General features: G+C 54.0%; 1 protein-coding gene and 1 long non-coding RNA gene across 4 annotated transcripts; one reads left to right on the top strand and one right to left on the bottom strand.

The window, feature by feature from the left end:
• Positions 1–12: 12 nt before the first annotated feature.
• Positions 13–12,201, bottom strand: LOC123636544. Of its 3 annotated transcripts, none has more exons than XR_006734583.1 (4): positions 12,187–12,201; positions 6,504–6,589; positions 1,111–1,303; positions 13–478 (listed from the first exon to the last, which is right to left on the bottom strand). It is a non-coding gene; the product is annotated as an uncharacterized LOC123636544 (long non-coding RNA). The 3 variants fall into 3 exon arrangements; XR_006734584.1 differs by lacking the exon at positions 12,187–12,201 and adding an exon at positions 6,765–6,891 and having other exon boundaries at positions 6,504–6,583; XR_006734585.1 differs by lacking the exons at positions 6,504–6,589; positions 12,187–12,201 and adding an exon at positions 2,153–2,185.
• A 12,147-nt stretch (positions 12,202–24,348) lies between these two features.
• On the top strand, positions 24,349–27,386 carry LOC123637498 (zinc finger and BTB domain-containing protein 47-like). Its single transcript, XM_045550656.1, is given in 8 exon segments — positions 24,349–24,406; positions 24,469–24,560; positions 24,928–24,994; positions 24,997–25,314; positions 25,317–25,475; positions 25,478–26,898; positions 26,900–27,048; positions 27,050–27,386. Coding segments are annotated over 8 exon segments (2,601 nt in total).
• The last annotated feature ends 600 nt before the right edge of the window (positions 27,387–27,986 follow it).

Raw genomic sequence — 27,986 nt, 5'->3', positions numbered from 1 at the left:
TGGTTAGAAACGTTGGCAGTTTCAGACCTGCTGACATAAATGAGTGAACAAACTTTTTGTAATCTAAACTATTGACCTGCATGTTTTTTCTTACCCCAATTCATTTCTTACATGTAGGCTCAATCTTTTCAGTATTTGGGTTACTGGTTCTGCAGAAGCCAGGAAGAACAGCCTTGTAGTAATCAGAATGGTATCCAACTGTATACTGTTTATTGTAAATACTGGTGAACAGCGGTCAATAAATATTTTTATATTCCTAAAAAAAAAATGTTTCTTAACTGTAAACCCCTGGACAGCTGTAATAACCTAAGACTGACACTGGCTCAGGGTCTCTCCCCTGCAGGTGCCATGCCCTGCGACTGCCCGTGTCTACCGGATCGAGACAGTCTTCGCCTCGCAGGAGGAAGCGGGGCCCAACCTCTGCGTCATGTGAGGTCTCTCTGCGGCAGGTTGGCTGCTGTCTTTTGTCTTGTACATTCTGTTAAGAGAACATATTTTTAAAAATAAAATCAATCTTTTGAGGTGGTAGTGAGTGATTTGTGGGGCTCTCAGAAACTAACCTCTTCTCCTTATAAGCACTGAATGAAGCCGAAAGAAATAAACTTTTGCTCTCCGGAAGTTGTCATCCTTTGTTTGAGCTGGCCACCTTTCTATTTTCGGGGCTCCTGATAGGGTCTCCAGGAGGTGACCCAGGACGAGAAGTGTCTGAGGAGCTAGTGGTTCCCGAGGGTTCGCTCGAGCGATGCGTGGTGACAGATGGGGCTTTGCTGAAGACTAACCCACATTCTGGGGGGAGCCTTCCTCCTCTGGTTCTCCTCTTCAGAATTCATTCCTCCTTCTACAGGAGCCCACAGACCTTATTTTTAACTTTTTTTTTTTTTTTTTTGAGACAGGGTCTCACTCTGTCACCCAGGCTAAGGTGCTGTGGTGCCATCATAGGTCACAGCAGCCTCACACTCCTTTGCTCAAGCGATCCTCCTGCCACAGCCTCCCGAGTAGCTGGGACTACAGATGTGAGCCGCTGAGTCCCGCCCGTCTGTCTTTTGATTCACCTTTTTGGTCAGTTTGGGCCCCTGACAACTCTAGCGTGGTCTGGTCTTGTCACCGTACCTGCGGGATCTGGTCACCGCAGACTCAGCGGTCAGGGAGCGTGGGCTCCTCCGCTGTGGCCCGGGGCAAGTCACCCGCCTTCTCCGGGTCTCCGTCTCCTCACCCACCTCTCAAGTGAAAACAGAACCAGGTGCTGCTCCACTGCTGCCGTGCGAAGGGCATGAGCTGGTGCAGGCGATGTCGCTAGAAGCGTCTGGAACACAGGGCCCCTCAGTGCGTGCCGAGGGCACCCGCAGCGCAAGGCGGGAGCCTGGCCGACAGCAGTGTGACCAGGGCCCGCCCGGCCGGCCAGCGAGCCCGCCGCCCTCCTGCCGCCGCCCAGCCCCCCGGGGAGGAGAAGGGCGTCCTGTCCGGTCCTGCCCGCGCTGCTCCTGCCGCTCTGATGGCCCCGGCGGCAGCAGCCCACCGGTCCCCAGGGCAGGAGATTCCAGCCCTCGGCTTCTCCCGCTGCCGTCGCGTCCCCTGACTCTTCCTGGCAGCGTGCCCCGGCTCAGCCTTGAGCCCACCTTCCCACCACTCGCCTGCCCTGGCCCCACGCCGGGGCTGCGGGCCTCTCAGCATCCTCCTTTGACCTCCCAGGATCTGCTGTCCCGATCCTGTCCCCAGAACCCGCTCTGGTGGAGGAGCCGTGGCCCGGGACACTTGGCTCCACCGAGCCCGCCGTCCAGACCCAGGGTTGCCAGAAAGGGCGGCGGCACCACCCCCTCCAGGGAGCCCCCCGGGCCTGGAGGAAAAGCTGCCGCTCTGAGAGGCCCGGGAGGCTGTGGAGTCGGCAGGGGCAGCCCAGGAGCTCCCGGGCCCCACACGGCACGTGCTGCGAGGGAGGCCAGCGTCCTTCCCTCCCGCCTGTGGGCCGGCTCCGCCCCGGCCCTGCCCCGTGCAGGGCCTCGCGTCTTTGGGCCTTTCTCTCCTTCGTGCCGTGTGGGGTGAAGGCCCAGGAAGGTCGCAGGACACAGGCCCGGGGCTAGGAGCAGCCGCCAGCGTGGATGTGAGCACACTAAGGCATCGCCACACGGCCCAGAAACATCCAGGCTGGACTCACTTGCGTCCCTGGGATGCGCCAGGTGCAGGCAGGGGACACCCGCACCTGACGGGGAAGCAACTGCTACAAACCCCTGCTGGGCGGGCCGCGGGTGACAGCTCGCTGCTGCCGCAGTCCTGCCTTGCCTTCCCCGGCTGGTGCCCTGGGACCCTGGGGAAACAAACCGCATGGAGGTTTGTAATAACTTCGGACTGCTGTGAGTGGTGACAGGCAGGTAACTGCTCAGCGACTGGCTGTCTCCTGGCCGCGGCCAAAACCCAGCAGTCTCAGCGGGCGCCGCCTCCCCCATCCGAAAAGAATGGTTTCCACTTCCCCGTAAGACAAACATCTGTAAACATTTCTCCTTTGATGTCGCTATGCTAGTCCCAAGTAATCCCCCTCCACCCCGGCCAGCCGCAGAGGAAGAGGTCGCTGTCACCTGAAGCGGGGGCGGCCCGGACGCTGCTCACTTGCGCAGAAAGAGCCGGTTCTGCGCAGCCTCCGCGGTGGCCCTGGGGGACCTCGCGCTGCCCTTACTTTTAAACTCCAAAGTCCATCTTGGAGCTAAAGCCCTCTTTCCCCACGAGATGCCGAGGGTCGTGCACGGTGTGAGGGACAGTGTGGACCTTGGACAATGACCCGTAACCCCAGAGGCAGCAGCAACGCTGGGAGCTGCCCGCCCGGCCCGCGAAGCGCTGGGAGGTCCCTTTAGCTCTGAGCGCGGGGACCGAGCCGCCCCCTCCCGCAGCGCCGCCGCAGCTCAGCCTGGGCCTCAGCGTTCTGTCTGTTTTTCCCACAAGCACCCCACTTTCTGATCCACTTGGGTTTGCTAGTGGTACTGTTAGAACTGGTTCCCTGTTCTGCCCCAGGAACAGAATGGCAGAGTCCAAGGCTGCAAAAGGCAAAGGAGTTTATTGGCTGGCTCGAGCCAGGGTCCAAGTCCCAGAGCACCAACGCAGTGGTCTCTTTACGAACTAGGACCCCGCTCAATGGGACATATGCCCTTTTATACTTTTGCTATAGCTTGTTACAAAAGATTGTCCAATATTGATTGCCCAAACCCACACACACACACCCTGCACAAGCCGTCTACGTGCGATTAGGAACGTTGTCCTGGCTGTTAGGCTGTTTACGTGCTGATCATGCCTCGGCCCCTTTATCAGTAAGTTGTTTGTAGTCACCCCCCCAGGGCCTGGGCCTTGTTTACCAAGCATTTGAGTAAGCAAGCACCGCTTCTAGTCACCCCCCCCAGGGCCTGGGCCTTGTTTACCAAGCATTTGAGTAAGCAAGCACCGCTTCTAGTCACCCCCCCAGGGCCTGGGCCTTGTTTACCAAGCATTTGAGTAAGCAAGCACCGTTCACAGAAGCGGAATTTGGCCGTTAGCTATAAGCAAATTATTTTACTTTTCAACACACTTAGTTCAATGAAATAGCATAACACACTTGAAATAGCACAACACACTTGTAGGGGCTGCAAATTATTTCTGCTCTTCAGTACTGTTTAAGCGGAACCCAAAAAAATGTGGGGAAAAAGCTTTAACAATCAAATGAAGGTGTTAATATGAATCCTAAACGCTCACTGTATTACTCTTTGCCTAACGTACACATAAAAGATGGAAGGCAAAACAGTAAGATGGAATCTTTAAAACTCGAAATAGAAAGGTCATCCTCTACAAAGCTCATTTGGGCTGAGCTGCTGCGAAACTCCCTTCTGAGGGTCAACGCTAGTGGGGACTAAAGTTCCCCCCAGCACCGCCTTTCTGTTGCCCTTCTCCCTCCGGACCTCATCACAGGGGCCTTCGGTTCCCTCATCTGCTCCTCCCCCTGTCCCTGTCCCTGTCCCTGTCCCTGGGGGGAGGGTCCTGGCTGCAGGCACAGCAGCAGCAGATGCTGGGACACTGAGTCCTACAGGCTGCCCTCCCACCTCCCACCTCTCTGCTGCCTTCTCTGTCACACGGCCAAGAACTCCTGTCCCCAAGTCCCCTGTGAGTTATCATTTCTCATGATCCAGACACCATGGGGACTCTTCTTGTGGAAGCATCTGATACATCAGAGAGGCTTTCAAACTTCTCTGCTCATGGCCCGCAGTAAAAGTGCATTTTCTATTGCAGCTAAGTGTTCTCTCTCTCTCTCTCTCTCTCTCTCTCTCTCTCTCTCTCTCTCTCTCTCTCTCTCTCTCTCTCATCTAAAGCAGGTTTCAGGAAGCAATACTTCCTTTGGCTACCTGCAAAGCCTCCTGTTGCTTTCTATTCTACCCTCCCATGGGGCACCAACCCCCACAGCTCAGCAATGCTGGCTGAAATCCACTAAACTGATTTCCCAGTCCCCCAGCGGTTTATGGCAGCAGTCTGGAAGGCACCGGCCGAGACACTGACGACAGGGCGTCAGGGGCCCTCGCCAGGGGGCAGGGGGAAGGAAGGCTTCCTAGCTCTTGTTCCCACAGACGGGCTCCTCTTGCCCTTTGCCCCACCTGCCACCTGCCACTTGCCGGTAAATAGCAGTTTAACACCCCAAGCGCCTTTCATGCAAGGACTCACTGGATTAGGAGGAGCCAGCGGGAGCCTAAAGCAGATTAAGGGGAGACAAAGGAAGCTTTGGGGTTTATCTTCAGCTTTCCTGTTTCCAAGAGCTCCGCTCTCTTCCTATGCTCAGCCCGAAGCACCAAAGGGAGGGACAGAACGGAGGGACGGAGAGAAGGAAAAGGAGGGAACCCTGCCACCCCCTCACCTGCTGAGGCCAACCAACACTAGATGGTCACCTCCACCCCTAGCCCCACTCATCCTAAGGTGAGCGTGGCCTTCCTGCCGGGGCTGAGACAACTTCTTTTTCTCCCTTCCTCTGTCCCTGCCCCAGCCCCTCCGTCCCTCCCTCCCTTCTCTCTCCCCTTCCTCTCTCCATCCCTTTCTCCCCTCCTCCATCCGACCGTCCAGTGTCCAGTCCTGGACACCTTGGGGAGGTTCCTTCCCTTCCCGGATCCCTGTGGGGCTGGGGCTGGAAGGCGCAGATGGGTCGGGCAAGCAGCCGCCCTGGCGGCCGGGCCTCAGCTTCAGCCAGAAGGTGGTGGCCCCAATGCAGAGCTGCCCTCTGTGCCTGGCTCAGCTGTCTTCGTCCTGGTGCTAATGGTTCGCACACCTCTGTGTCTCCTTTGGTTTTCAGGCCGCAACACTAAATGTGACCCCGACAGCCCTTGGGCTCCCTGTCTCACAAGGCCAGGCTGGGGGAAAGAGGAGGTCCCTGTCAAGAGTCTCCTCCTTTCACCCCCTCCCTGTCTGGGTGTTCTTCCGTCAGCTCTTACATCTGACGCTCATTGTCAACAGGTCCCACGTTGTGTACAGGCGCCGAAGGGACAGATGACTGGAAGGGCGGAGCCCATCCGGCCGACTTTCCCTCCTTCGCTGCATCTCTCTCGGGATTCTCTACATTTCATGTTTGAAAAGGAGGGCCCTGGGCACTGTCCCTGGTCACAGTGGAAGCTTCGTTGACCCGGAAAGACACCAAGCTCTGTCGTCTCTGCAGCCCTGCTGCTGACTGGACGGCGGATCCCAGGAAGGGAACACGGGAGCCAAGGCCGGCAGGAGAGCGAGGCTGGGTGGGAAGACCTGCTCCGCGGGAGGCTGTGAGGGTTCTGGAAGGAGCCCACCAAACCGTGAGCTCCTCAGGAGGAACAATGAGGTCAGGTCTTGAGATTCTTAGTGTGGGAGGTAGAAAGGGGTGGGTTGGGGTGGGGGCGAGGTGGGCATTTCTCTGCCATTTTAGGCAAAGAAGAAGAGTTATTCACCCCACCCCCTCCCTAGCCTACATGTGTGCACAAGCACACACACACAAACGGGTAAAAAATAGTAATCCACCAGACTGGTAAACTAGCTGTGGAAAATTCAAAATGGTTTTGGGTAAAGTTCCAAGGAAAGGAGGAGTGTGGCTGCACAGCAGGCTTTCTCCAGAAGGATTCTGGGCCCGTTTACAATTGCCGTCCTTCAGCTTCTCCACAGAAACACCAAAATGGCGTCTGGGTGGCGGCCACACTGGCGTGTCCACGCGGGTCACTGCCGTGCACACAGCAGCCCACCCAGGGGGTTTGTGTTTACTCTGCCGCACGCCACAATGGTCTGAGGAGGCTTTCAGCCAAAATAGGTACGGGGACATGCTAACACAGGATTACAGAGTTTGCTGAAGGACAGACATCAGAAAACTGGCAGACTAGGAAGCTCTAAGCTTTCCTTTTCCCACAGAACATTAAAAAATAAAAAGAAATTTTTTGAACCACTTTTGTCTGAGTACTGGAAAACAGTCAAAGGTTTACAGCAACCAAGTGAATGCCCGATCAAGAAAATGCCATCTTCAAAGTGAAAATTTCTGTTGTGTTTTTACTTACCCTGGTCCCACCTTCTTCCCAGTGTGGTGGCTGTATCAGTCTTGAAGCAGCAGCAACCAGCCTCGTTTCCAGTTCCTTCCCTGGTGCTGAAAGAATCAGAGCAGATATTACTTGCAAATTGTTATGCACATCTCTTCTATACTGTCTGGGAGATACCTGAAGGACTGACTCACTAGTCTGTGTCACATAGCACAGAACACACACAGGTGGGAACACAGGGGGACAATGTTCATGAAAGCTGCAAGATGACTGCAGACTCACCGATGCCTGGGGTGAAAGATTATGAGTGGAGACATACAATAGACCACCTGAGGCCCAGACTGGAAGCTGGAGTGAGACTCTGAGAAATTGGGATATTCAAAAGCAGCTGTGTCTGCAGGGGAATTTACATGCTCAGGGACAATGTGTGCTCACAAAGTTCTGAGAGGACCTAGACTTTCACCTCATGCTGATCCCTGGGCTCTGAGCAAGCTTCACTGATTTTGAAGGAGTGCACAAAGACAGTCTGCAAAGACCAGGAGACCCCTTGGCCTTCAAGGAAATCTCTGTCCAAACATTAGCTGAACACAAAGTAAAGGAACAAAGACTTCAGCAATTACACATGACAAGGAATAGTCTTATAAAAAAAGTTTGGAAAAGTCTCAAACAAATGGACTGGTGCTACATGCTTCAACAATTTTTACAAAAACCAGCAACCCCTGGAGAAGGTAAAGATTCTGAATGTCAGAGTTACCACATTATAACAGTAAGATGCCCAATTCTCTCTCTCTCTCTCTCTCTCTCTCTCTCTCTCTCTCTCTCACACACACACACACACACACACACACACACACACACACACCCCACAATGTGTACAAACAAAGAGGAAAACATGGCTCATTCAAGTAAAAAAATATTAAACAGAAACCATTCCTGAGGAAGCCCAGACATCAGACTTACTACACAAAAAAGTTTAAAACGTGCTCAAATAACTAAAGGAAAACATAAGCAAAACCACTAAAGGAGATCAGGAAAATGATATATGAACAAAATGACAATATTAACAAAGAGATCAGAATTTTTGAAAGTACCAAACAGAAATTCTGGAGCTGAAAGTACAACAACTGAAATGAAAAATTCACTATAGGTGTTCAACAGCAATTTGATTTCAGCAGACAAAAGAAAGATGAGTGAACTTGAAAAAAGAACAAATGAAATTATCTCATCTGAGGAGTAGAAAGAAAAAAGAAGGAAGAAAAGTTAGCAGAGCCTAACAGACCTGTGGGGCACCATCAAGCAGAAAAACACACGTTATGGAATTCCCAGAAGGAGGAGAGAGAAAAGCAAAACAGATGATTGAAAGAAATAATGGTTGAAAATGGCCCACATTTGCTTCTACACATGAATTCACAAATTTAAGAAACTTGACCTCTAAGTAGAATAAAGTCTGAGACCCATACCAATACACATTATACTCAAATTGTCAAAAGACAAAAAAAAAAAAAAAAGAATCTTGAAAGTAGCAAGAGAGAAGGGACTCATAACATACAAGAGACGCCCCATACGATTATCAGCAGATTAATCATCAGAAACATTTGATGTCAGAAAGCAGTAAGAAGATTTTTAAAAAGAATAAAGCAATGGGAAAGTAGTTTAAAGTACTGAAAGAAAAATAATTTGTCAACTGAGAGTTTTATATTCCAAAAACTGTCTTTCAAAAATATGCAAGAAATTAAGACATTCCCAGATAAACAAAAACTGAAGGAGCTCATTACTGGCCCTATAGGAAATGCTAACAGAAGTTCCTTAAGTTAAAATGAAAGAAAACTAGACAGTAACTCAAAGCCACGTGAGGACAGTGCTGGGAAAGGCTCCTTCATTTCCAACGACTGCCTTCCCTTTGGCAGGGAGGTGAGAAGCCTGGGTGGTGGCAACTAGGGCAGGGCTGGGTCTCTCAAGCCCCCCAGGGCTCATCTCACAGCAGGAACTCGGCCCTGACAGTCCACATCTTCTGGGCCTGAGAGCAGGTGGAAGGCATTTCACTGCAGGGCCAACAGCACACCTGCTGGCACTCCAGCAGGTCCAGTTGATCTCTGACACATGTAAAGCAAGGTGTGAAGATAAAAATAAAAGCTTTGGAAGCTGCGTTTAAACAGGAAGCCAGTCCTACCTTCCAGCACATCCCCACACAGGCACCTCAGAGATAGTGCGGGTTTGGTCCACACCGTCCAAGAAAGCAAACATCGCAATAAAGCAAGTCACACCAATTTTTTGATTCCCGGTGTATGTAAAAGTTGTATCTATCTATACCAGACTGCAGTCTATTAAGTGTGCAATAGCACTGTCTAAAAACAAAACGTAAATCCCTTAATTAAAAACCACTTAATTGCTAAAAAATGGTAGCGATCATCTGAGCCTTCAGTGAGTTGCAATCTTTTTGCTGGTGCGGAGTCTTGTCTTGACGGTGATGGCTGCTGACTGATCAGTGTGGTGGTTCCTGAAGGGCGGACGGCTGTGGTAGTTTCTTAAAACAGGACAACAATGAGGCCAGGTGTGGTGGCTCATGCCTGCAGTCCTACCTAGCACTGTGGGAGGCCAAGGCAGGAGGATCACTTGAGGCCAGGAGCTTGAGAGCAGCTGGGCAAAACAGTGAGATCTTGCCTCTTCCAAAAATAAAAAAAAAAATTGTCTGTGCATGGCAGGGCACACCTGTAGTCTCAGCTACTTGGGAGGATCGCTTGAGTCCAGGAGTTCGAGGCTGCAATGAGCTATGATCACCCCACTGTTCTCCAGCCTGGGTGACAGGGCAAAACCCTGTCAATCAATTAATCAATAAAGGAAGGAAGTTTGCCACATTAACTCTTTCTTTCACAAAAAAAAATTCTCTGTAGCATATGACACTGTGGGTAACAGTAGAACTTCTTTCAAAGTTAGAGTCAGTTCTCTCAAACTCTCCTGCTGCTTTATCAACTAAGTTTCTGTAATATTCTAAATCCTTTGTTGTCATTTCAACAGTGCTCACAGCATCTTCACCAGGAGTAGATTCCATCTGAAGAAACACTTTCTTTGCTCACCCGTAAGAAGCGGCTCCTCATCCGTTCAAGTTTGGCCATGAGATCACAGCAATGCAGTCCCATCTTCAGGCTCCACTGCTAATCCTAGTGCTCCTGCTATTTTTGCCACATCTGCAGTTATTTTCTCCTCTGAAGTCTTAAATCCCTCAAACTCATCCACGAGAGTTGGAATCACCTTTTTCCAACCTCCTTTTAATGTTGGTATTTTGATCTTCTCTCATGAATGGCATCTAGAATGGTGAATCCTTTCCAGAAGGTTTTCAATTAACTTTGCTCAAATCCACCACAGGAATCACTACCTATGACAGCTGTGGCCTTACAGAATATATTTCTTAAATAATAAGACTTGAAAGTCGAAATTACTCCTTGATCCACCGGCTGCAGGGCGGACGTTGTGTTGGCATGAAAACAACATCAATTTCCTGGTACATCTCCATGAGGGCTCTCGGCTGACTGGCTGCATTGTCAATGAACAGTGACATTTTGAAAGGAATCTCTTTTTCTGAGCAGTAAATCTCAACATTGGGCTTACAATATTCACTGAAACACGCTGTAAACAGATGTGCTGTCACTGCTGTTTCGCCGACAGAGCACAGGCAGAGCCGAGTCGGCCTAAGTCTTAGGGCCCTGCGGCTTTCACAGTGGCAAATGGCACCGTCTTCAGCTTAAAGTCGCCAGCGGCATTGGCCCTGACAGAAGAGTCACCTGACCTGTGAGGCTTTGAAGCCGGACATTGACTGCTCCCGTCCAGCTGTGAAAGTCCTGGATGGCACCTGCTCCCCACAGGAGGCTGTTTCATTCACATTAAAAATCTGCGTTGAGCGTGGCCGGCAGTTACCTTGGCGAGATCGTCTGGACAACTTGCCGCAGCTTCTGCACCAGCACCGGCTGCTTCCCCGTGAGTTTTACTAATGTTGTGGAGACGGCTTCTCTCCTTCAACCTCGGGAACCAACCTCTGCTGGCTTCTGACTTCCCTTCCGCAGCTTCCTCTCCTCTCTCAGCCTTCACAGAACTGAAGAGAGTTAGGGCCTCGCTCTGGATTAGGCTTTGGCCTAAGGGAACGCTGTGGCCGGTTGGATCTTCTGTCCCCACCGCTAACACTTTCTCCGTGTCAGCGAGACTATTTCACTGTCTCATCACTTGTGTGATCGCTGGAGCAGCAGTTTTCATTTCCCTCAGGAACTTTCCTTGGCAGTCACAGCTTGGCTGACTGCGGGGAGTTAGCTACGCTCCCGCTCCCCGCAAAGAGGTTTTGTCTCTTTCTTCGGATCCGGTCTCTAAGTCGACCACGCCAGTTTGCGGGGAGTCAGCTGCGCTCCCAGCAAAGAGGTTTTCTCTTCCGATCAGGTCTCTCAGGCAGGGGTCATCGCAAAGGATGAAAAAATAGTAGGAAACAGAAATAATAGTAATAATACACAGAGCCAAAGATATAGTTTATAAAGTAAAGGTTTATGAAAATAGATAAAGGAGGGTATCCGGATGCGAATATTTCCTCCTGCCAAAAATATATCCAAAACTGAAAATCCACACAGGTGTTATATAGGGTAGATACAAGCTCCCGTTGCCCTTGGCAGTTTGCTTTCGGGTCAAAGTCTTCTAAAAGGCTACTACAGATCCTTCAACTAACTCTAACTAGGGGAACAATGAGTTGTAAAATCTTCTTGGGACAAACTTCTAAGTTTTCTGATAAGGCTATTACTTTAGCAAAAACCAGAGACATCTTGGCTCCAGTGATTGTGTTCTTGGAGACAGAGATGATCTCAGAAGTCAACATGAGCTGTGCTTTGTGTTAATTACTTTAACCGCATGGCTCCTTCTGGGCCCGGCGTGGGCATTAGCATATCTCTCTGATCAGCTCTCATCTCCGGGGGTCCTTGCCAGCTCTGGCAACCCCTGGCTCTAGGAAGAGGCCTGCCTTGTCTTTCAAAACAGGTGAGAACCATAGGCCCAGTTTACAGCTGTCTCTTTGAAGTGCAGCTTTTACTGACCAAGGAGACGCCCTCCTGAGACGAGGCAGCTTTTGAACTAACACATTTCTTTTTTCTTTAAGGCAAAGCCTTATGTGACTTCTGAAATCAAATCTTGTCTCCGGAAATACAGGGGGCATTTCTATGACTCAGTATTCTTAGGCTCAACAGCTGACCTCGGAGCAAGCTGTCACCTGTCTTGGCTTCAGACTTGCCTTCCTTGCTAAATTTAATCCTTTGTAGCTTTTGACTAAAAGCGAGAGACGTGCAACTTCCCTTCCCTTGAACACTCAGAGGCCCCTGTATGGTTATTAATTGCCCTAATTTCTATTTTTTTATGTCTCAGGAAACAGGGAGGATTGAGGAGAGGGAGAGAGATGGGAGACTGTACTCCCCCCACAACACGACATCAATGCAAAACAGCCCTCGGAATGAACCCCACCTCCAGGGAGGAAGAACGGTGCTGTGAGATGCTTGGCCTCAGACCCGTCTCCACGCTGGAGCACCCACGACAGTAGACACAGAAGCTGGAACGTGGGTCTCTGTGGAAGGAGAAAGGTGGCAGTCTCGCACTTCCCACCCTCTGCCTGTCACCAGCTAGTGCAGCACTCTCGCTCCCAGGCTCCCTTCTCCCTCGTCACCACTCACCCCTCCCGGCTCACCTCTCCTGTCTCCACTCTTTGCAGGTCAGGACCGGCCCTTTCCCCTCCACCCTCTGTGCAAAGCCCAGAAGAAATCTGAAAGTGACACGGGGGGAGGCAGCTGTTGAGACTGACAGAATCTAGGCAAGAGAACACCCTCCCACTCCACGTGGTTTAGCAAATTTCCAGAGAATACCGCGGGACGACAGCGCCAAAGTGTCACCTTGTAATAAAGTGCTCTCATACCTAGAACCATTCTCTGGGCTCATCTCTCCCAAGAGGCTCAGGAGTTGTCCCCTGGACACCTGGTTCCCGACCCTGCGCTCTTAGGACTCAGCTGCTCTCACTCCTGACACACGGGAACGAACTTCTTTGAACTGGTGACTTTGCAAAGCAACGCTATAGTGGGGTGAACAGAATTGAATTCATACTAAGGTATAGAATATCGGCAGGTTATTGAGCAATTAAGTTAAACATAATTCTGGAGAACTGCAGTTGTGCGTCAACTTTAACCCTGCATGTACAACACTGCGCTGTGAGCCTGTTACTAACTTCCACCCCCTGCTGGCCCCCGCCAGTGGCCTGGCCCTGGTTTGCCCAGGCCCATTGCCTTCGTTACCTGTCTCTGTCCTCCTGTGTGTCCCAAGCTGGTCCAGACGAGCCCGGGTGGGATTCGTCTCCCGCGGTGTCTGCGGACTGGCCGGCTGCAGAGACTGTTCAGTTCTCCGTTGCTGCAGCTGTGAAAGTACAGAACTCCCTCCTTAAGCACATGGCACTGTCAAACAGGGTCACAGTCCCGCGCCTGGTGGTCTCGTGCCTGTGCAAAGGATGACAGGCCTGAGAGTTCCCCTGTCTGTGCTCCCCTGAGTGTGCATGTCCCCAAGTCCCCCTGCCGCTGTGAGACGCCTCTGCCAGAGGAAAGGCCCGGCTGGCCCCCCACAGGGTGGACAGAGATTCGCAGACCTGGTGGGCGCCAAGAGGGGACAGTCCACCCTCCCGCCGGGGCCCCCGCAGGACCCGATTGGGCCAAACAGAAGCCTCTTCTCTGGGTGGTTTCCTGTCTGTCCCTCAGTCTCAAATCCTCCACGTGCCACCTGCAGCTCAGACACCAGCGCTAAAAGGTAACTGCTCTGGACAAAAGGCTGCTTCCCCGCAGTTCGGGGTTTACCATGGCCTTTCCCAGCGTTAAGTGCCGGGGACACACAGGAGGATGAGACTGTCAACGAGACCTTGTGAGGAATGATGCCGGAGAACCGTAAGGACCCACCAACTGGTGTTGAACAAGGAAAGCGCCCAAAGCACTGGGGGATTTTCGGTGCCCTCCCAGGTGTCAGTCTCCAGTTCACTCTCCTGGTAGATTACGTGTAGGACGGAGGACCAGGTGGAATCTTCTTTCAGTGTTAGGGGGCTACGCGGTGGCTCACGTGACCTCCAGGGGCCTGAGCCAAGGGGGAGGAGCAGGCAGTGGGTCCCGAGCTGAGTTCATGGGTGGTTGTCTGCTGCGGGGTTAGACGTGGGGAACCCCAAGTGCATCGTTTTATATGCTAGGATACAATACCAGATCTTGTGCAACTAAGAAATTCCATTCCTAGGCCGGGCGCAGTGGCTCATGCCTGTAATCCTAGCACTCTGGGAGGCCGAGGTGGGTGGATGGCTCGAGGTCAGGAGTTTGAGACCAGCCTGAGCAACAGTGAGACCCCGTCTCTGCTAAAAATAGAAAGAAATTATCTGGACAACTAAAATATATACATAGAAAACATTAGCCGGGCATGGTGGCGCATGCCTGTAGTCCCAGCTGCTCAGGAGGCTGAGGCAGGAGGATCACTTGAGCCCAGGAGTTTGAGGTTGCTGTGAGCTAGGCTGACACCACGGCACTCACTCTAGCCTGGGCAGCACAGTGAGACTCTGTCTCAAAAAAAAAAACAAAACAACAGAAGTTCCATTCCTAAAAACAGTGTGTTGTTACACACTGCTGTTGGAGATCATCTTGAATCGGCTGAGACCTAGAAATCATCTTCCTTCCTTTGTTTACTAAATGCCTAATATGAACTGGTTTCTTATCAGTTGCCCTTCTCTGCAAAAAAGCCCGGTATGGAAAAGGTGGCGTCTGCCCAGCAGTGATTCCAGCCTCCGTGGGCCTGTGTGTGTCTGGGAGGGGCCCGTTTTCCCTGCGGCCTCCGACTCACCCATCCACCACCCTCCTGCTCTTGGTTGTTTCAACGACCGTGGGACGGGCGGCCAGGAGGGAGCGACGTCTGCTTCTGAGCGAGGCTCCTACAGGTCTCCACCCGCCCTCAATGATCATTCGCTTCCTCAACTGCCAGCATCTGATCTAGCTGGGACTCCAGAGGAAACAAGAAATGTTCACTGGACAAGAATAAAGAGTGTGCTAATGCACTGGAGATTTCTCCCTCGCCCTAGTCACTTGTCTCTTCCCCTCCCTCCAGCCTCCCTCCAGCCCCCACTGGCCCTGCCAGTGCTGCGTGTCTGCTTCAGGGGCCCGGGTCTTTCCACATTTCAGGAGGCATCCCGCCGAGCCCTCCTGAGTTCACCGGGGACAGCGACACCTGCTGCTGCTTTTCTGCTGCAGGACAATTTCATTCTCCCAGAAAACACACTTTGGGTCCCTACTGGGTGCCAGGCTCTATTTTAAACACTAAGGCTACAGAAACACACACACACACACACGCGGTTCCTGCAGTAAAGCCAGTTATAGTGTTGTAGGGCAGACGGGTGACTGTAACAGAGTGACGAATGCTGACAGCAGTCAGGACAGGGATGGGGGTAGGATCCCAGAGAGAGGGACATCTAGCCCAGACAAAGAGACAGGCATAAAATTCCTGACACATCCTGCTACAGCTGCATCCTGGACACCCAGTGGCTTTGGCAAGGAAGTGAAGATGATTTAGACATTTATCTTCACTTAGCTTTGCTTGGGGACAAGTGGCCTGCAGACTTGTCTACCTGGCCCAAGATGACTCAGGTAATGAAGACGGCCACTCCGCCCCACACAGCCCCATCCCACCGTCTACCTGGGGCTTGGGTGGCTGCCATTGCATGAATCTGGAAGCAAACCAGTCCCGGCCACTAGAGAGGAGTATTTGCTTCCAAAAAGTCACGTGCCCTCACCCACGCTCTGTAATCTGCCTGCGACTGGCTAGTGGTGAGGGTCCTTTTTCCCCTACGGGCTGAGCTCTAGAGGCACGACAGGCTGGTGAGGGTCTTGTGTCTCAGCCCCACTGCCCCTGGATCCACGGAGGCTACTTTAAGAGGGGGCCGTCAGCGGGCGAGGGGAGAGCTCCTCGGGAGCACGGTGTTCACGCTGTCGTGTTTCCGTGCCTCGGTTGCACCATCCCTCACTCAGAGGAAATGTGCTAAGTAGTTCCAGGAGACAATTAAGGGGAAAATAATTGCACAGCATTTTAGGACAATGTATCAACAAGGGAAAATATCAGCAACTTCACTGGAGGAGGCGGAGGACGGCCCTCTAGTTGGGAAACCAGGCCTTTGGCAAAAGAGTTTAAACTCCCTGACTACATTTTATTGACAAGGTCAGTCTTTATTCTTGCTGCCAAAATTAGAATCTAACCTTTTTTCTCTGTCATAACAACCCCGGTGTTTAATCACCAATTGTGCAGGGTGGTAAAAAAAAAAAGTTGTATCCTTTAAGTCTGGAGATTGACAACACAGAGGAGGGAGCTATTAATTTCCAGAACCACCCTGTCCAAGAACTATTTTCCTTTCCTTTCTTCCCAGATACCCAGATGGAAATCTGCCCTTCAGAGAAGGAAGGAAATGACACAATGGACAAGACTTCTACGAATAAGTAAGCTTTGTCCAGGACATGGACGGAAAAGTAAAGACAGAGAGAGGGGGAGAGAGAGAAACTCGTTAACCCCGCCTGACGGCGCGTCAGATGCGGTGTGTGTCCCTCCCCATCCCAGCACTGGACAACCAGGACACTGAGCAGCCTATGAGCCTTCTCATGTTCACCACACGAGTTCACGGAGAAACAAGAACAGCGTGCTGTGTTTCCAGACCCTCTGCCTGGCTGCCTGAGGATGCAGCCCCTGCCCACATCCAGCCAGGGCCACGGCTTCGGATGCTCATTCAGGGACCTCACACTGTCGCTAGGACAAGGGCAGCAGGCACGTGGCTGAGCCAAGTCCATGGCAGGACGTGCGAGGCAACTGCGGTGTAGAGGGGGCGAGGAGGTGGAGGGAGGGCCGCCACAAAAGCAAAGCAGGAAAGACGTGGTTTCCTGGAATGAGGGCAAGAGCACGTCAGAGAAGCTCGATGGTCAGGAAGGCTGCGTTCCTGCCCGAGCTAGATGCAGGCAGAGGCAGGTCTGGGATAGAAGGACAAACGCTGCCTGTAACGGGATATGAAATCTCAAGTCCCTGTGTCTCTTTTTTCCTGCCTTAGATTTGGCCCGTCCTTGGCTGGACAGGGAGGGAGAGTGACCCTCCCTGGGACGTGCTGACCAGGCGGCTGGGTCTGCAGGGAGAGCCTTCCTCTCGGCAAAGAAGGGGGAGATACATTCGGTCGTGAACGGCTCAGAATCCTGTTTTAGAAGTTCTTTCTGATTTGACCACCATAGCTTTTTGTGAAAGAAAAGCCAGGAAGATGGCTTTGATGTGAAAGAGAAAGGGGGATCCAGGCACAAAGTGGAGGAAGGTGAGGAAGAAACCAAGAAGTGGAGAGAAACCCCAGCTCTGAATCTGGGAACTCAGTGGCAGCAAGGGAGGGAGTGGCCCCAGCGTGGGCGGGAACTCAGCACTGCAGCAAGGGAAGAGCCCCTGGGGGTGCAGTTTAAATACCCAGGAAGTCCTTCAGCTCAGGCTCTGCCCACAGAGCTCCTGGCCAGCACCGTGCACCCACCCACGTGCACCCACCCACGTGCACACACATGCATGCACACACACCCAGGTGCACCCATGCATGTACACACACACCCAGATGCACCTACTCATGTGCGCACACGCGTATGGACACACGCCCACACGCGTATGGACACACGCCCACATGCACGCACACCAAATACAAAGAAGTCTCCTGGCACCACACAGGCTGGTGGACAATAGCTCATCTGGGCCAGGGGTCGGACTGAGCAGCCTGGGCTAGAACAGCGGGAATCAACACACACCAGGATACGCATTCCTTGAAAGACAAAAGGATTTTGTGACTATCTGAGGTAAAGCAAGTTTGGAGAAAACCGTGAGGTAAAGCAAGTTTGGAGAAAACCGTACACCAAGGTTGAAAGGTATCATGATGCCCCAAAGATCTTGCCTCTGGGACTTCAAGGGCTTGTGGAGCCCTCCCACAATGCTGCGGGGCTGGCGGGGGTGACCAATAGAGTCTGGGGGAGGTGATGCCTCCTGCAGCTTCTGCCTTGTCCCTTGGGGGAAGCTGGCCACCACAGCGGGAGGACCCTGAAGCAGCCCTGTACAGAGGGGTCCGGGGAGAGGAACCGAGGGCTCCACCAATCACCAGCTTGCGGATGAGTGATTGATCCCCGGCTCCAGTCCAGCCTTCGGATGACGCGTCACCAGCTGACACCTTGACTGCAGCCTCCGGGGAGACCATGAGCCAAAGTCACCCAAGCAGGACGCTCATAAATTCCTGACCCGCAGATGCCGTGAGTGGCATCTCACAGTTTATTGTTGTTTCTAACCACTGGCTTTTGGGATAATATGTTCTATAGCAATAGATAGCCAATATAAATATATACTAGCATGTTGAAATCTTAGAGGGAGTCCTGCAGTTTCAGATAACGTGTTCAGCTTTCACTCAGTGTTTGGCAAATGCTTTTGTTACACAACATTTCTTTCAAAGAACGCCTCACGAACACCTTAGGGTGTTAATGTCGCACCCGAAGTGTACTTTAGGAAGATCTGGGCTGGCTCTGGTTGTATTTGTGGTTAAAACTTATATCACATACACTTTATGCAATAGTTTGCATGAGATAAAATTGCATCTAAAAATATTTAAATAAAGACTTAATTGTAATTTTAGAAACATAACTACATCACATGCATTTAGGTAGTTCCCCATTTAAAGGAACTCTTGTGTCGAGTTAGCATTTGGAACACGGAAATTTGCTTCCCATCCCATCGTCTTTTAATATTAATATATTGCTTTTTCTAGGCTAGCTGAAGGAAATAAAAAATAAAATAAGAAATAATGTATTGGCTTTTTTGTAAAATCAAAGCTTATTTTTATAACTGTATTTAAAGCATTTGTAAAATGAAAAAATAAAAATAAAAGACCACTCTGGTCATTAAAAACTTTAACCCCAGCTTCTGGTTAAAATGGGAAACCTGAGCTGTTTGCTGCTCTAAGTAGTCTGGTTGTCTGAAGAGGAGAAGGTCGAGGAAGACTCGGCACAGCCCCAGGCGTCCCGGAGGGCTGGGAGGGAAACACTAAGCCATTGTCCTCCGGGCCACCGTGGAATGAGCCCAGGACACTCACCCAGAGAAAACTCATCTCCTCTCTTGAAGGATAAGGGGACTCGATTCTGAGAATGGCTTCAAAGAGCTAGAAGTAAGAGCGGCCTGAAATTCCAGAGCCTTCAAGGTTGTTCCCGGGCAGAGGGCTGCAGCGCCCAGGGCCTCCTTCCAGGCCGGCGGTGAAGTGGCCTCAGACCGAGTCCTGGCCCAGCCCCTGCCAGCGGGGCCACCTCAGACTCCTACTTGGCCTCTTCTGGCCTCACTTTGTTCACTTGGGAAAGGGGGTAGTGACACCTACCGCACAGGACTCCCAAGTGGGTCACGTGAGAACAGGAAGCAGCAGGTGCTCAATTCACCTGCCCCCCACTGTGCTGCTCCCCCCCCTTCCCCCTCCCCCATCTGCCCCTTGGAGCCACGTGACCCCGCTGACCCCAGTGCACTCAAGACCCCCTATGGCAAGGGAAGCCCAATTCACCAGAGGCGTCGATTAGGGGAGATCATTCTTCACTACAAAAGGATTTTTCTCTTTCCCAAAGGATTCACTTAGAATAGCTTGTCGCCTCGGATAGGAACCCCAACTTCCCCGGAGTTTACAGACAAGTAACTGCTTGGGAACCTCAACGCGGACGCCGGCGGGCACTCCACGATCAGTCGGCCGTGCAGCCTTCCCGACACCGTGACGCCAGCCCAAGGCAAATGCTCACGAAAACCAGTTGTGCACAGTTTCTCAGGAACATTCTAAGGGAAGCAGACCCGCCACTGCCCGGTGCCCCAACACGACAGGCAGCGGCGGCTGTCCCCACGCTGCCCAGAGCAGGCCGGTGCCCGGCCACGGGGTTTTAATTGAGTGAGGAAAATGAGCTATAATTACATTGTCAAGAAGTCAGCTCGTGTAATCTCCTCAGCTTGGGTCTCGAATGCCCCTCACTAAACAGAACGCGCCTGTTCCATTAAAACAGCCCCTCGCACCCTGTCCCAGCGTGTTGCCATGGAGACTCCACAGGCCTGCAAAGCAAGATGCTGGCCGGCCCCTGTCACCCGGCAAGATGAGGGGAGACTAAGTGCCCTCAGGGAGCAGCTGGGTGCCCAGGCCACGGGCCTGCTGGGCACATTCAGCCCTGGGCATCTGCCAGGTGGCAGGACCCCTGCAGGAGGGCAGCCCCGGCCCTAGATCTCATGGGGGCTGCCTGCGGGGCTCTGAGGAGCCTGGGGCTAGAGGACCTGGACTTGATGTGGACAAAGAAAATCCCCCAGGTCCCCCTCAGCTCCAGCCAGGAGAATTTCTGAGAACAAGGGGCACAGAAAAGGAAGAAGAAGAAAACACAGGCTATGTCCTCACAGTGTGCAGTCTAGCTCAGGAGCTACATCTAATCCACTCACTGCACGGACAATAATCCAGGACCGAATGTCACGCCTCAGCGCGGCAGGGCTCGGCTGCTGTGTGGCCAGAGAAGTCAAGAAGCCCATGAGGCAGGCAGGTCCCACTGGACCTCAGGAACGGAGGAGGACTGCGACCACGTCTCGAAGCTCCCCATTTACCAGACCCTGTGACGAGTGCTTCTCGTGGGACTCTGCACGTCACTCTTCTGCCGACATCGTGCGGGTGCTGGTACCATTTTCATTTTACATGAGGTGACCGGATTCTGAGGGTTCAATGAAGTCACACACATGGTTTTAACACGGATCTCTTTAGCCCCGAAGGCCCCTTGGTCCTAACCTCATTTAGATGGGCAGGAGGCAGGAAGTGTTTGAAAAAGATGAAAGAGGCCAGCACAGCGGCGCACACCTATAATCCCAGCTCTTTGAGGGGCTGAGGCGGGAGGATCACTTGCGGCCAGGAGTTCGAGAGCAGCCTGGGCAACACAGCAGGACTCCATCTCTACAAAAATAAAAATTAAAAAATTAGCTGGAACCTGCAGTCCCAGGCACTCAGGAGGCTGAGGCAGGAGGATCACTTAAGCCCTGGAGTTTGAGGTTGCTGTGAGCTAAGCTGACACCATGGCACTCTAGCCCAGGTGACAGAATGAGACTCTGTCAAAAAAAAAAAAAAACACAAGAGAATCTATTGGTTCTGAAAATGAGAAATGGACCCACAGTTTGAAAAAGTCATCCAATGCGACCTCGTCCACCAAGGTCCCGATTAGCACTGTCTCGTTACTTCACATTCAGATTCATGTACTGGTTTCCTACGGTCTCCCTTGATGTTGAAGCATCTTTCCCACCACGCTCCAACACCCTTGGATCAACCCCCAAGGCGGAAGGCTTTAATCTTGAAAACAACTTTCCACGAGTCATCGTGATCCCTGAATTAATTGACGCTTCTTAGCTGGATGTCTCAGGGCAGGGTGTCTGAGACACGGGTCTCAGGGCTGGATGTCTCAGGGCTGGATGTCTCAGGGCAGGTGTCTGAGACACGGGTCTCAGGGCTGGATGTCTCAGGGCTGGTTGTCTCAGGGCTGGGTGTCTCAGGGCTGGGTGTCTCAGGGCTGGATGTCTCAGGGCAGGTGTCTGAGACACGGGTCTCAGGGCTGGATGTCTCAGGGCTGGATGTCTCAGGGCAGGTGTCTGAGACACGGGTCTCAGGGCAGGTGTCTGAGACATGGGTCTCAGGGCTGGATGTCTCAGGGCAGGTGTCTGAGACACGGGTCTCAGGGCAGGTGTCTGACACACGGGTCTCAGGGCTGGATGTCTCAGGGCTGGATGTCTCAGGGCAGGTGTCTGAGACACGGGTCTCAGGGCTGGATGTCTCAGGGCTGGTTGTCTCAGGGCTGGATGTCTCAGGGCTGGATGTCTCAGGGCAGGTGTCTGAGACACGGGTCTCAGGGCTGGGTGTCTCAGGGCAGGTGTCTGAGACACGGGTCTCAGGGCAGGGTGTCTCAGGGCAGGTGTCTGAGACACGGGTCTCAGGGCAGGGTGTGAGCAGCGTCCACCAGAACCACACATTTGGGCCCCGCAGGGTCTGGCTCGCCTGAGAGGGAAGAGGAAGTGAGTGGCCTGAGTTGGAGCTGCTGATGGGCGGCTCCCGGGTGCCCTCACAGAGTCGAGACCAGCTCTCAGCCCTCGGAGCATGGAACTGGCTTTGGGGGACACCTGTGTGACAGGAGAGTGTGGCGAGCAGGAACCTGTGCAGAGGGATGGTCGTGAGTGGATGGCACAGGGAATCACCCCACCCCAGTGGACTTTGCCAGGTATGGACTAGACGAGGGAAGTTGAGAGAAAGGATAGAAGAGAAACCCTTTGGGACAAACCTCCAAGGAAAGATAAAGGCAGATGCTGGGCTGCGTCTGGGACCGTGCAGTCCGGATCCCTGGGGCGCTGGTGAACTCCTCAGACCTCCTCGGTCAGAAGCTCTTGTTAGGCAGAGATCAAATCTGCAGGTGGCTGATAGAGGCCAGGATGACAGTTCTGAGGGGATGGAGAAGTGGGGAAGGGACTGCAGGAAAGCGCAGCTGACAACCACGAAGAGCAGGGACTTGAGGTCTGAGGCTCACACAGCTGCGGAGCTGCGACTTTGTTATAAGAACACCTGTCAAATCACATGTGTCAATCATCTGGTGACACCCACAGTCCCCGTAAGCCCTGCCCCGGACCAGGCCAATCAAAGGAAACCACCTGGGAGTCCTCAACGTCATTCCCCACTCGTGGAGACCGACCCGTTCCTCTCTGGAATGTGCTCTCACTTTGTATAGCTCCCTTCTTTTCTGCAATAAAAGCTGTTTGCATGGAATTGCTTCCTGTCTGTGGTCACTTGGTGGCACCGGCCCTGCTTGTGAATTTTCCAAGCAAGGAGCCAAAGAAGCAGGACAACAGTCCACCAGGAGGCCGGACCTGACACTCTGAGAGGGGGAGAGGAGCTCTGCATTCTAACAGGACCCCAGGCAGTGTTGACGGCTCTGGGAAGTGCTTCAGCTGAACAGCAGGGAGGTGGGGCCTTCAGAGAACACCATTTGTGAGCCAATAACTGATCTTAACATGGGCAGGAGGAGGCCGTTTCTCGCCATTTACAGGTGGCTTCACCACAAATAGAGTGTCTAGCTGAGTCAGGGCCCCCAAGACCACCCACAGGTTTGATAATTCTCTAGGGGGACTCCCAAGACTCAGTAGAGAGCTGGACCCATGGCTGAGATTTGTTATAGCAAAAGGATGCTATGCACAATCAGCAAAGGGACAAAGTCACGGGGCAAAATTCCGGAGGGAACCAGGAGCAAGCTTCAAGGTCTCTCCCAGGGGAGCCATGCAGAACATACTGATTTTCCCAGCAATAAGTGGGAAATGCTGCTGACCAGGAAAACCTCGTAGAGGCTCAGTGCCCAGGGTTTTTATTGGGGCTGGTCACATGGGCACCCTCTGTCTGGAGAGAACCAAATTCTAGATCCCAGAAGGGAAGTTTGTACTCCGCCTAAACCATACTGTTTGTACAATTTGTGAGCCACTCATCAGTTAGTTAATGTGGGATCCTCCCAAAGTCTAAGTTCCCGGATGCCAGCCAAGGACCAAGCTTGCAAGCAGGCCTTTCTAAGGAGAGCAATTTCAGATCGCCTGTGTTAACTCTTTCCTGCACACTAGCCAAAACAATTACACAAGAGAAGGAAACAATAACTATAAAAGCAGCAAAGGGCTGGGCATGGTGGCTCACACCTGTAATCTCAGTACTTCGGGAGGCCGAGGCAGGAAGCTTGCTTGAAGCCAGGAGTTTGAGATCAGCCTGGGCAATACAATGACATCCCATCTTTACCAAAAAAAAAAAAAATTTTAATTAGCTGGCTGTGGTGGTACACATCTGTAGTCCTAGTTACTCGGGAGGCTGAGGCAGGAGGATCGCTTGAGCCCAGGAGTTTGAGGTTGCAATGAGCTATGATGATGCCACTGCACTCCAGCCTGGAGGACAGAGCGAGACCTTGTCTCCAAAAAAAAAAAAAAAAAAAAGGCAGCAAAGGAGGCACAAAATTAACATTAAGTTGACCCTTGAACATGGCAGGGGTTGAGTGAGGGAACTGACCTCGTATAACATTTGACTCCCCAAAAACTTAACTACTGATAGCCTACTCTTGGCTGGAAGCCTTATCAGTAACATAGTTGATTAACACATATCTTATATGTTATATGTATTATTAGCTTACAATAAAGTAAGCTAGAGAAAAGAAAATGTTATTAAGAAAATCATAAGGAAAAGAAAATATATTTACTATCCATTAAGTGGAAGTGGAGCCTCAGGAAGGTCTTCATCCCCGTCGTCTCCATGCTGAGCAGGCTGAGGCGGAGGAGGAGGAGGGTGGTCGGGCTGTCTTGGGCGGCAGAGGCGGAGGAGAAACCACACGTAACTGGGCCTGTGCAGTTCAAACCCGTGTTGTTCAAGGGCCAACTGTATTTCCAGACCGTATGGTTGTTGACCTGAAAAAGAATAAGAAAATCAACCGAAAATTATTCAAAATGAAATTTCTACTTGGAGCGAACTAGGCTAGAGCCCCGTCCCAGGCTCCTACCTGCAGAGGCCCCGGCAGGAAAAGCTGGAGCTGGCGGGACCTGAATGGAGTTAGAAGCTTTCGCTGTTCCGCAGGCCTGGACGCTCTCATTGTCACCCAGCTGAGATGCACTTGGGGATTTTCTAAGAGAAACCGGAGAAGCCGGAGGGCTGCGCAGGCACAGCCCGCAGCGGGGCGACCTGGCTGGAGGGGCCGCGCCTCGGCCTCGCTCCTGCGGTCCCCCGGGGCCCGCGAAGGGCTCCGGCGACAGCATGTGCGTGGCCCTGTGTCATCAGACATTGCGAAAATTAGACAGCTCAGCTGTCGTCAGTTCGGAACAGTCTCTCACGCTGACTTTAACTCCTGCCTGGTGGCGCTGGGCGGGGCCACAGGACCGGTTCCTGCACCCGCGGTCAGCAGCGGAGACGCGCAGGAGACATTCCCGGGAGGCGACCCAGACCCGGACGGCCACCAGGAGCTGAGCGTGAGGAAGTGACTGTGACCCACTAAACTCAAACCGGATGAGTCCCCACCTCCCGTCAGGGTCCCAGCGATGTGCCATTCAAGCCCTGCAAGGTGACCAACCAACATTTTAACATGGCTCTAAAATGTGTTTTCAGAGACAGGCACGAGAAACTTGGACACAAACAAAAAGCAAAACGCTTATTCAAAACTTATTAAAGCCTAAGAGCTGCTCGGCGCTGGACTCGCCCCCGGGGCTGTGGTCGCGGGGCCCTGCGCGGGGGCGGCCCGGCCCGGCCGTGGGGGCAGCGACCCCGCGGGGCCCTGCGAGCCCCCAGCGCCACGCGCCACGCTGCTGGCTGGGACGACACTGACTCACCGGCGCTGAGTTCTCGCTGGCGGAGCACGGGGCGCCGCACTTCGCCTGCTTGACGGGCCGCCTGACCCAGCAGCGCCTCTCCAGCCCGACCCCTGCGACGTGGGCCTGGTGCGGGTGCCCCAGCGCAGCGTCTTCCCGGCACACACGGGCGCGCGCGCTGCCCACAGCCGGTTCTTCCACTCGCTCTTCACCCAGAACGAGCAGCTGCGGCGTGTGGAGCTGTCCCTGGAGGCGCTGGCGTCTGGTGGCCTGCAGCAGATTCTCAGCTTCATCTACACGCCCGAGCTGCTGGTCAACGCAGCCAGCGCCCACGAGGTGCTCAGTGCCGCCTCCTTGCTGCAGATGGCCGGCATCGCCGCGTCCCGCCAGGAACTGCTGGACGCCCGCTCCCTAGGCCCACGGGTCCCGGCACTGTGGCCCTGGCCCAGCCGGCTGCCAGCTGCACCCCAGCTGTGCCACCCTACTACTGTGACATCAAGCAGGAGGCGGACACCCCAGGCCTGCCCAAGATCTGTGCCCGCGAGGGTCCTGACCCCTACTCAGTGCGCGTGGAGGACGGGCAGGGACCGCTGGCGGCACAGTGCCTGCCACCATTGGGCCAGCCCAGCCCTTCTTCAAAGAGGAGAAGGAGGGTGCTGTCGAGGAGGCCGGCAGGCCCCCGGCCAGCTTGTGTAAGCTGGAGGGTGGGGAGGAGTTGGAGGAAGAGCTTGGGGGTTCTGGCACCTACAGCCGCCAGGAGCAGCCCCAGATCATTGTGGAGGTGAACCTCAACAACCAGACACTGCACGTGTCCACTGGCCGAGGGGAAGCCAGGCCCTGGGAGGAGCCGGCCACCATGATGCTGGGCCGGGAGGATGTACTGCAGAGACACTCAGAGGAGGAGGAGGAGGAGGAAGAAGAGGATGAGGAAGAGGAGGATGGTGGCAGTGGAGGAGAGGAGGAGGAGGATCAAGAAAGTGGCAGTGAGGGAGAAGAGGAAGAGGAGGAAGAGGAAGGGCACAGTGAGCAGGAGGAAGAGGAAGAAGAGGAGGAGGAGGAAGGGCCCAGTGAGCAGGATCAAGAGAGCTCTGAGGAGGAGGAAGCAGAGGAGGGGGAAGCTGGCAGCATGCAGGGGCCACCAGGGCGCCGGGGCAGCCGTGCTGACCCCCCTCCCCACAGTCGCATGGCCACGCGGTCCCGGGAGAATGCCTGGCGCCAAGGCACCTCTGAGCCTGAGGAGGCTGGGCCATGTAGTGGGAAGCGACCCAAGCTGTCCCCCAGAGTGGCCTCTGCACCAGCCCGAGGGCCTCCAGCCACTGATGGGCGGGGGGCCAACGTGAGGCTGGAGGAGAAGCAGCACCACCCGTGCCAGAAGTGCCCACGAGATTTCAACAACCGCTGGTACCTGGAGAAACACATGAATGTGACCCACAGCCACATGCAGATCTGTGACCAGTGCGGCAAGCGCTTCCTGCTAGAGAGTGAGCGGCTGCTGCAGCGGCAGACGGACTGCGAGCGCAACATCCAGTGTGTGACGTGTGGCAAAGCTTTCAAGAAGCTCTGGTCCCTCCATGAGCACAAGAAGATTGTGCATGGGTACGCAGAGAAGAAGTTCTCATGTGAGATCTGTGAGTTCTATACCATGGCCCATGTTTCGCACATGGTTGCCCACACCAAGGACATGCCCTCCACCTGTGAAGCCTGCGGGAAGTCCTTCAAGCGCAGCATGTCCCTCGAGGTGCACTCACTGCAGCGCTCCGGGGAGAAGCCATTCAGATGTGACAACTGCAAGGAGCGTTTCCAGTACAGGTACCAGCTGCCGTCACACATGAGCATCCACACTGGCCACAAGCAGCTCCTGTGCCAGTGGTGTGGCCAGGACTTCAACATGAAGCAGTGCTTTGATGAGCACACGAAGACCCACACAGGGGAGAGGCCGGACATCTGCGACATCTGCGGCAGGAGCTTCCCCAGCCCGCCCAGCGTGAAGCGGCGCCGGCGCCGCACACGGGGAGAAGCCGGAGCCTTGCGACGTGTGCGGCCCGCGCTGCCGCTGCCCCGACGTGCGCGAGGCCCACAAGGAGAAATGCTTCCTTGTCAGCCGCCCGCGGGCGGGCGACCGCCCGCCCCGCCCCCCCGCCCAGCCTCAGGCCCGCGCTGCCCCTGCTGCCCGGGCTCCCCCAGACCCCGCCGCCCCGCCGCCCCTCGTCCCCACCGCTGCCGGCACTGGCGGGGCATGAACGCCACCAACTAGCTGCCGAGCTACACCTGCTGCGACCTGGAGCCCAGGGCCCGCTCCGGGGGGGGGGACCCCGCTGCCCTCCCCCCTTGCTGGGGGGCAGCAGCTCGGGCCTGAGCCGCCGCCCCCTCCTCCAGAGGTGGCTGGATGTGCTCCGCCTGAGACCCCGACCCGGGGGGCGCGGGCCGGCAGCCCCCAGAGCCGGTGGAGGACGCCTCCCTCGCAAGTGCCCCCCTTCTGCGGCTCCCTGAAGCCTTTACTTTTTGGGTTTTTTTTGGAAGTGAAGGAAAAAGAAAAGAGAGGAAACTGTTTGCAGCACCCCTCCAGGCGAGGAGGGTGCTGGAGGCGGCAGGTCCGGCGGGGACGGAGGGGCCCGGGGCAGGTGTAGTGGCCGGTCACGCTGCTGAGGCCGGAGCCGGAGAGGGTTGGTCAGGCCCAGCCTGGAGCGACCTCAGCGGTTTAGCCCCACGTGCTCGTGCCCCTAATTTGCTCCTTCTTCTTGCAGGGTTTGGGGAGAAGTTGGGGTGCCGCCCCGTAGAAGAGTTGTGGACCCAGTCTGAGGGCTGTGGACACCCCGCCAGGGCTTGAGACTGGACACTGGCGGGTGCGGGTGGGGAGCGTTGAGCAGCGGGAACTGCAGTCCGGGCTCTGCACCAAGTAGTGTGGGGGAGGCAGGGGCTGGACCCCAGGGGCTTGCTTTCCCCACTCACATCCCTGCCGGCAGGCCTGGGGGCCCCCAACCTGCACCAGGCTGCACCGTGGGTCTTGAGTCCCGGCGATGTCCCCCGAAGCTGCTAGGCCTTGGTGCTGTGGGCCAGGCCCTAGGTGGGCAGACAGGTGCCTCCCTCAGC

This window comes from Lemur catta, chromosome 4 (assembly GCF_020740605.2).
Source record: "Lemur catta isolate mLemCat1 chromosome 4, mLemCat1.pri, whole genome shotgun sequence".
In the NCBI taxonomy this organism is placed as follows: domain Eukaryota; kingdom Metazoa; phylum Chordata; class Mammalia; order Primates; family Lemuridae; genus Lemur; species Lemur catta.
This window is presented reverse-complemented; position numbering and strand designations above follow the sequence as displayed.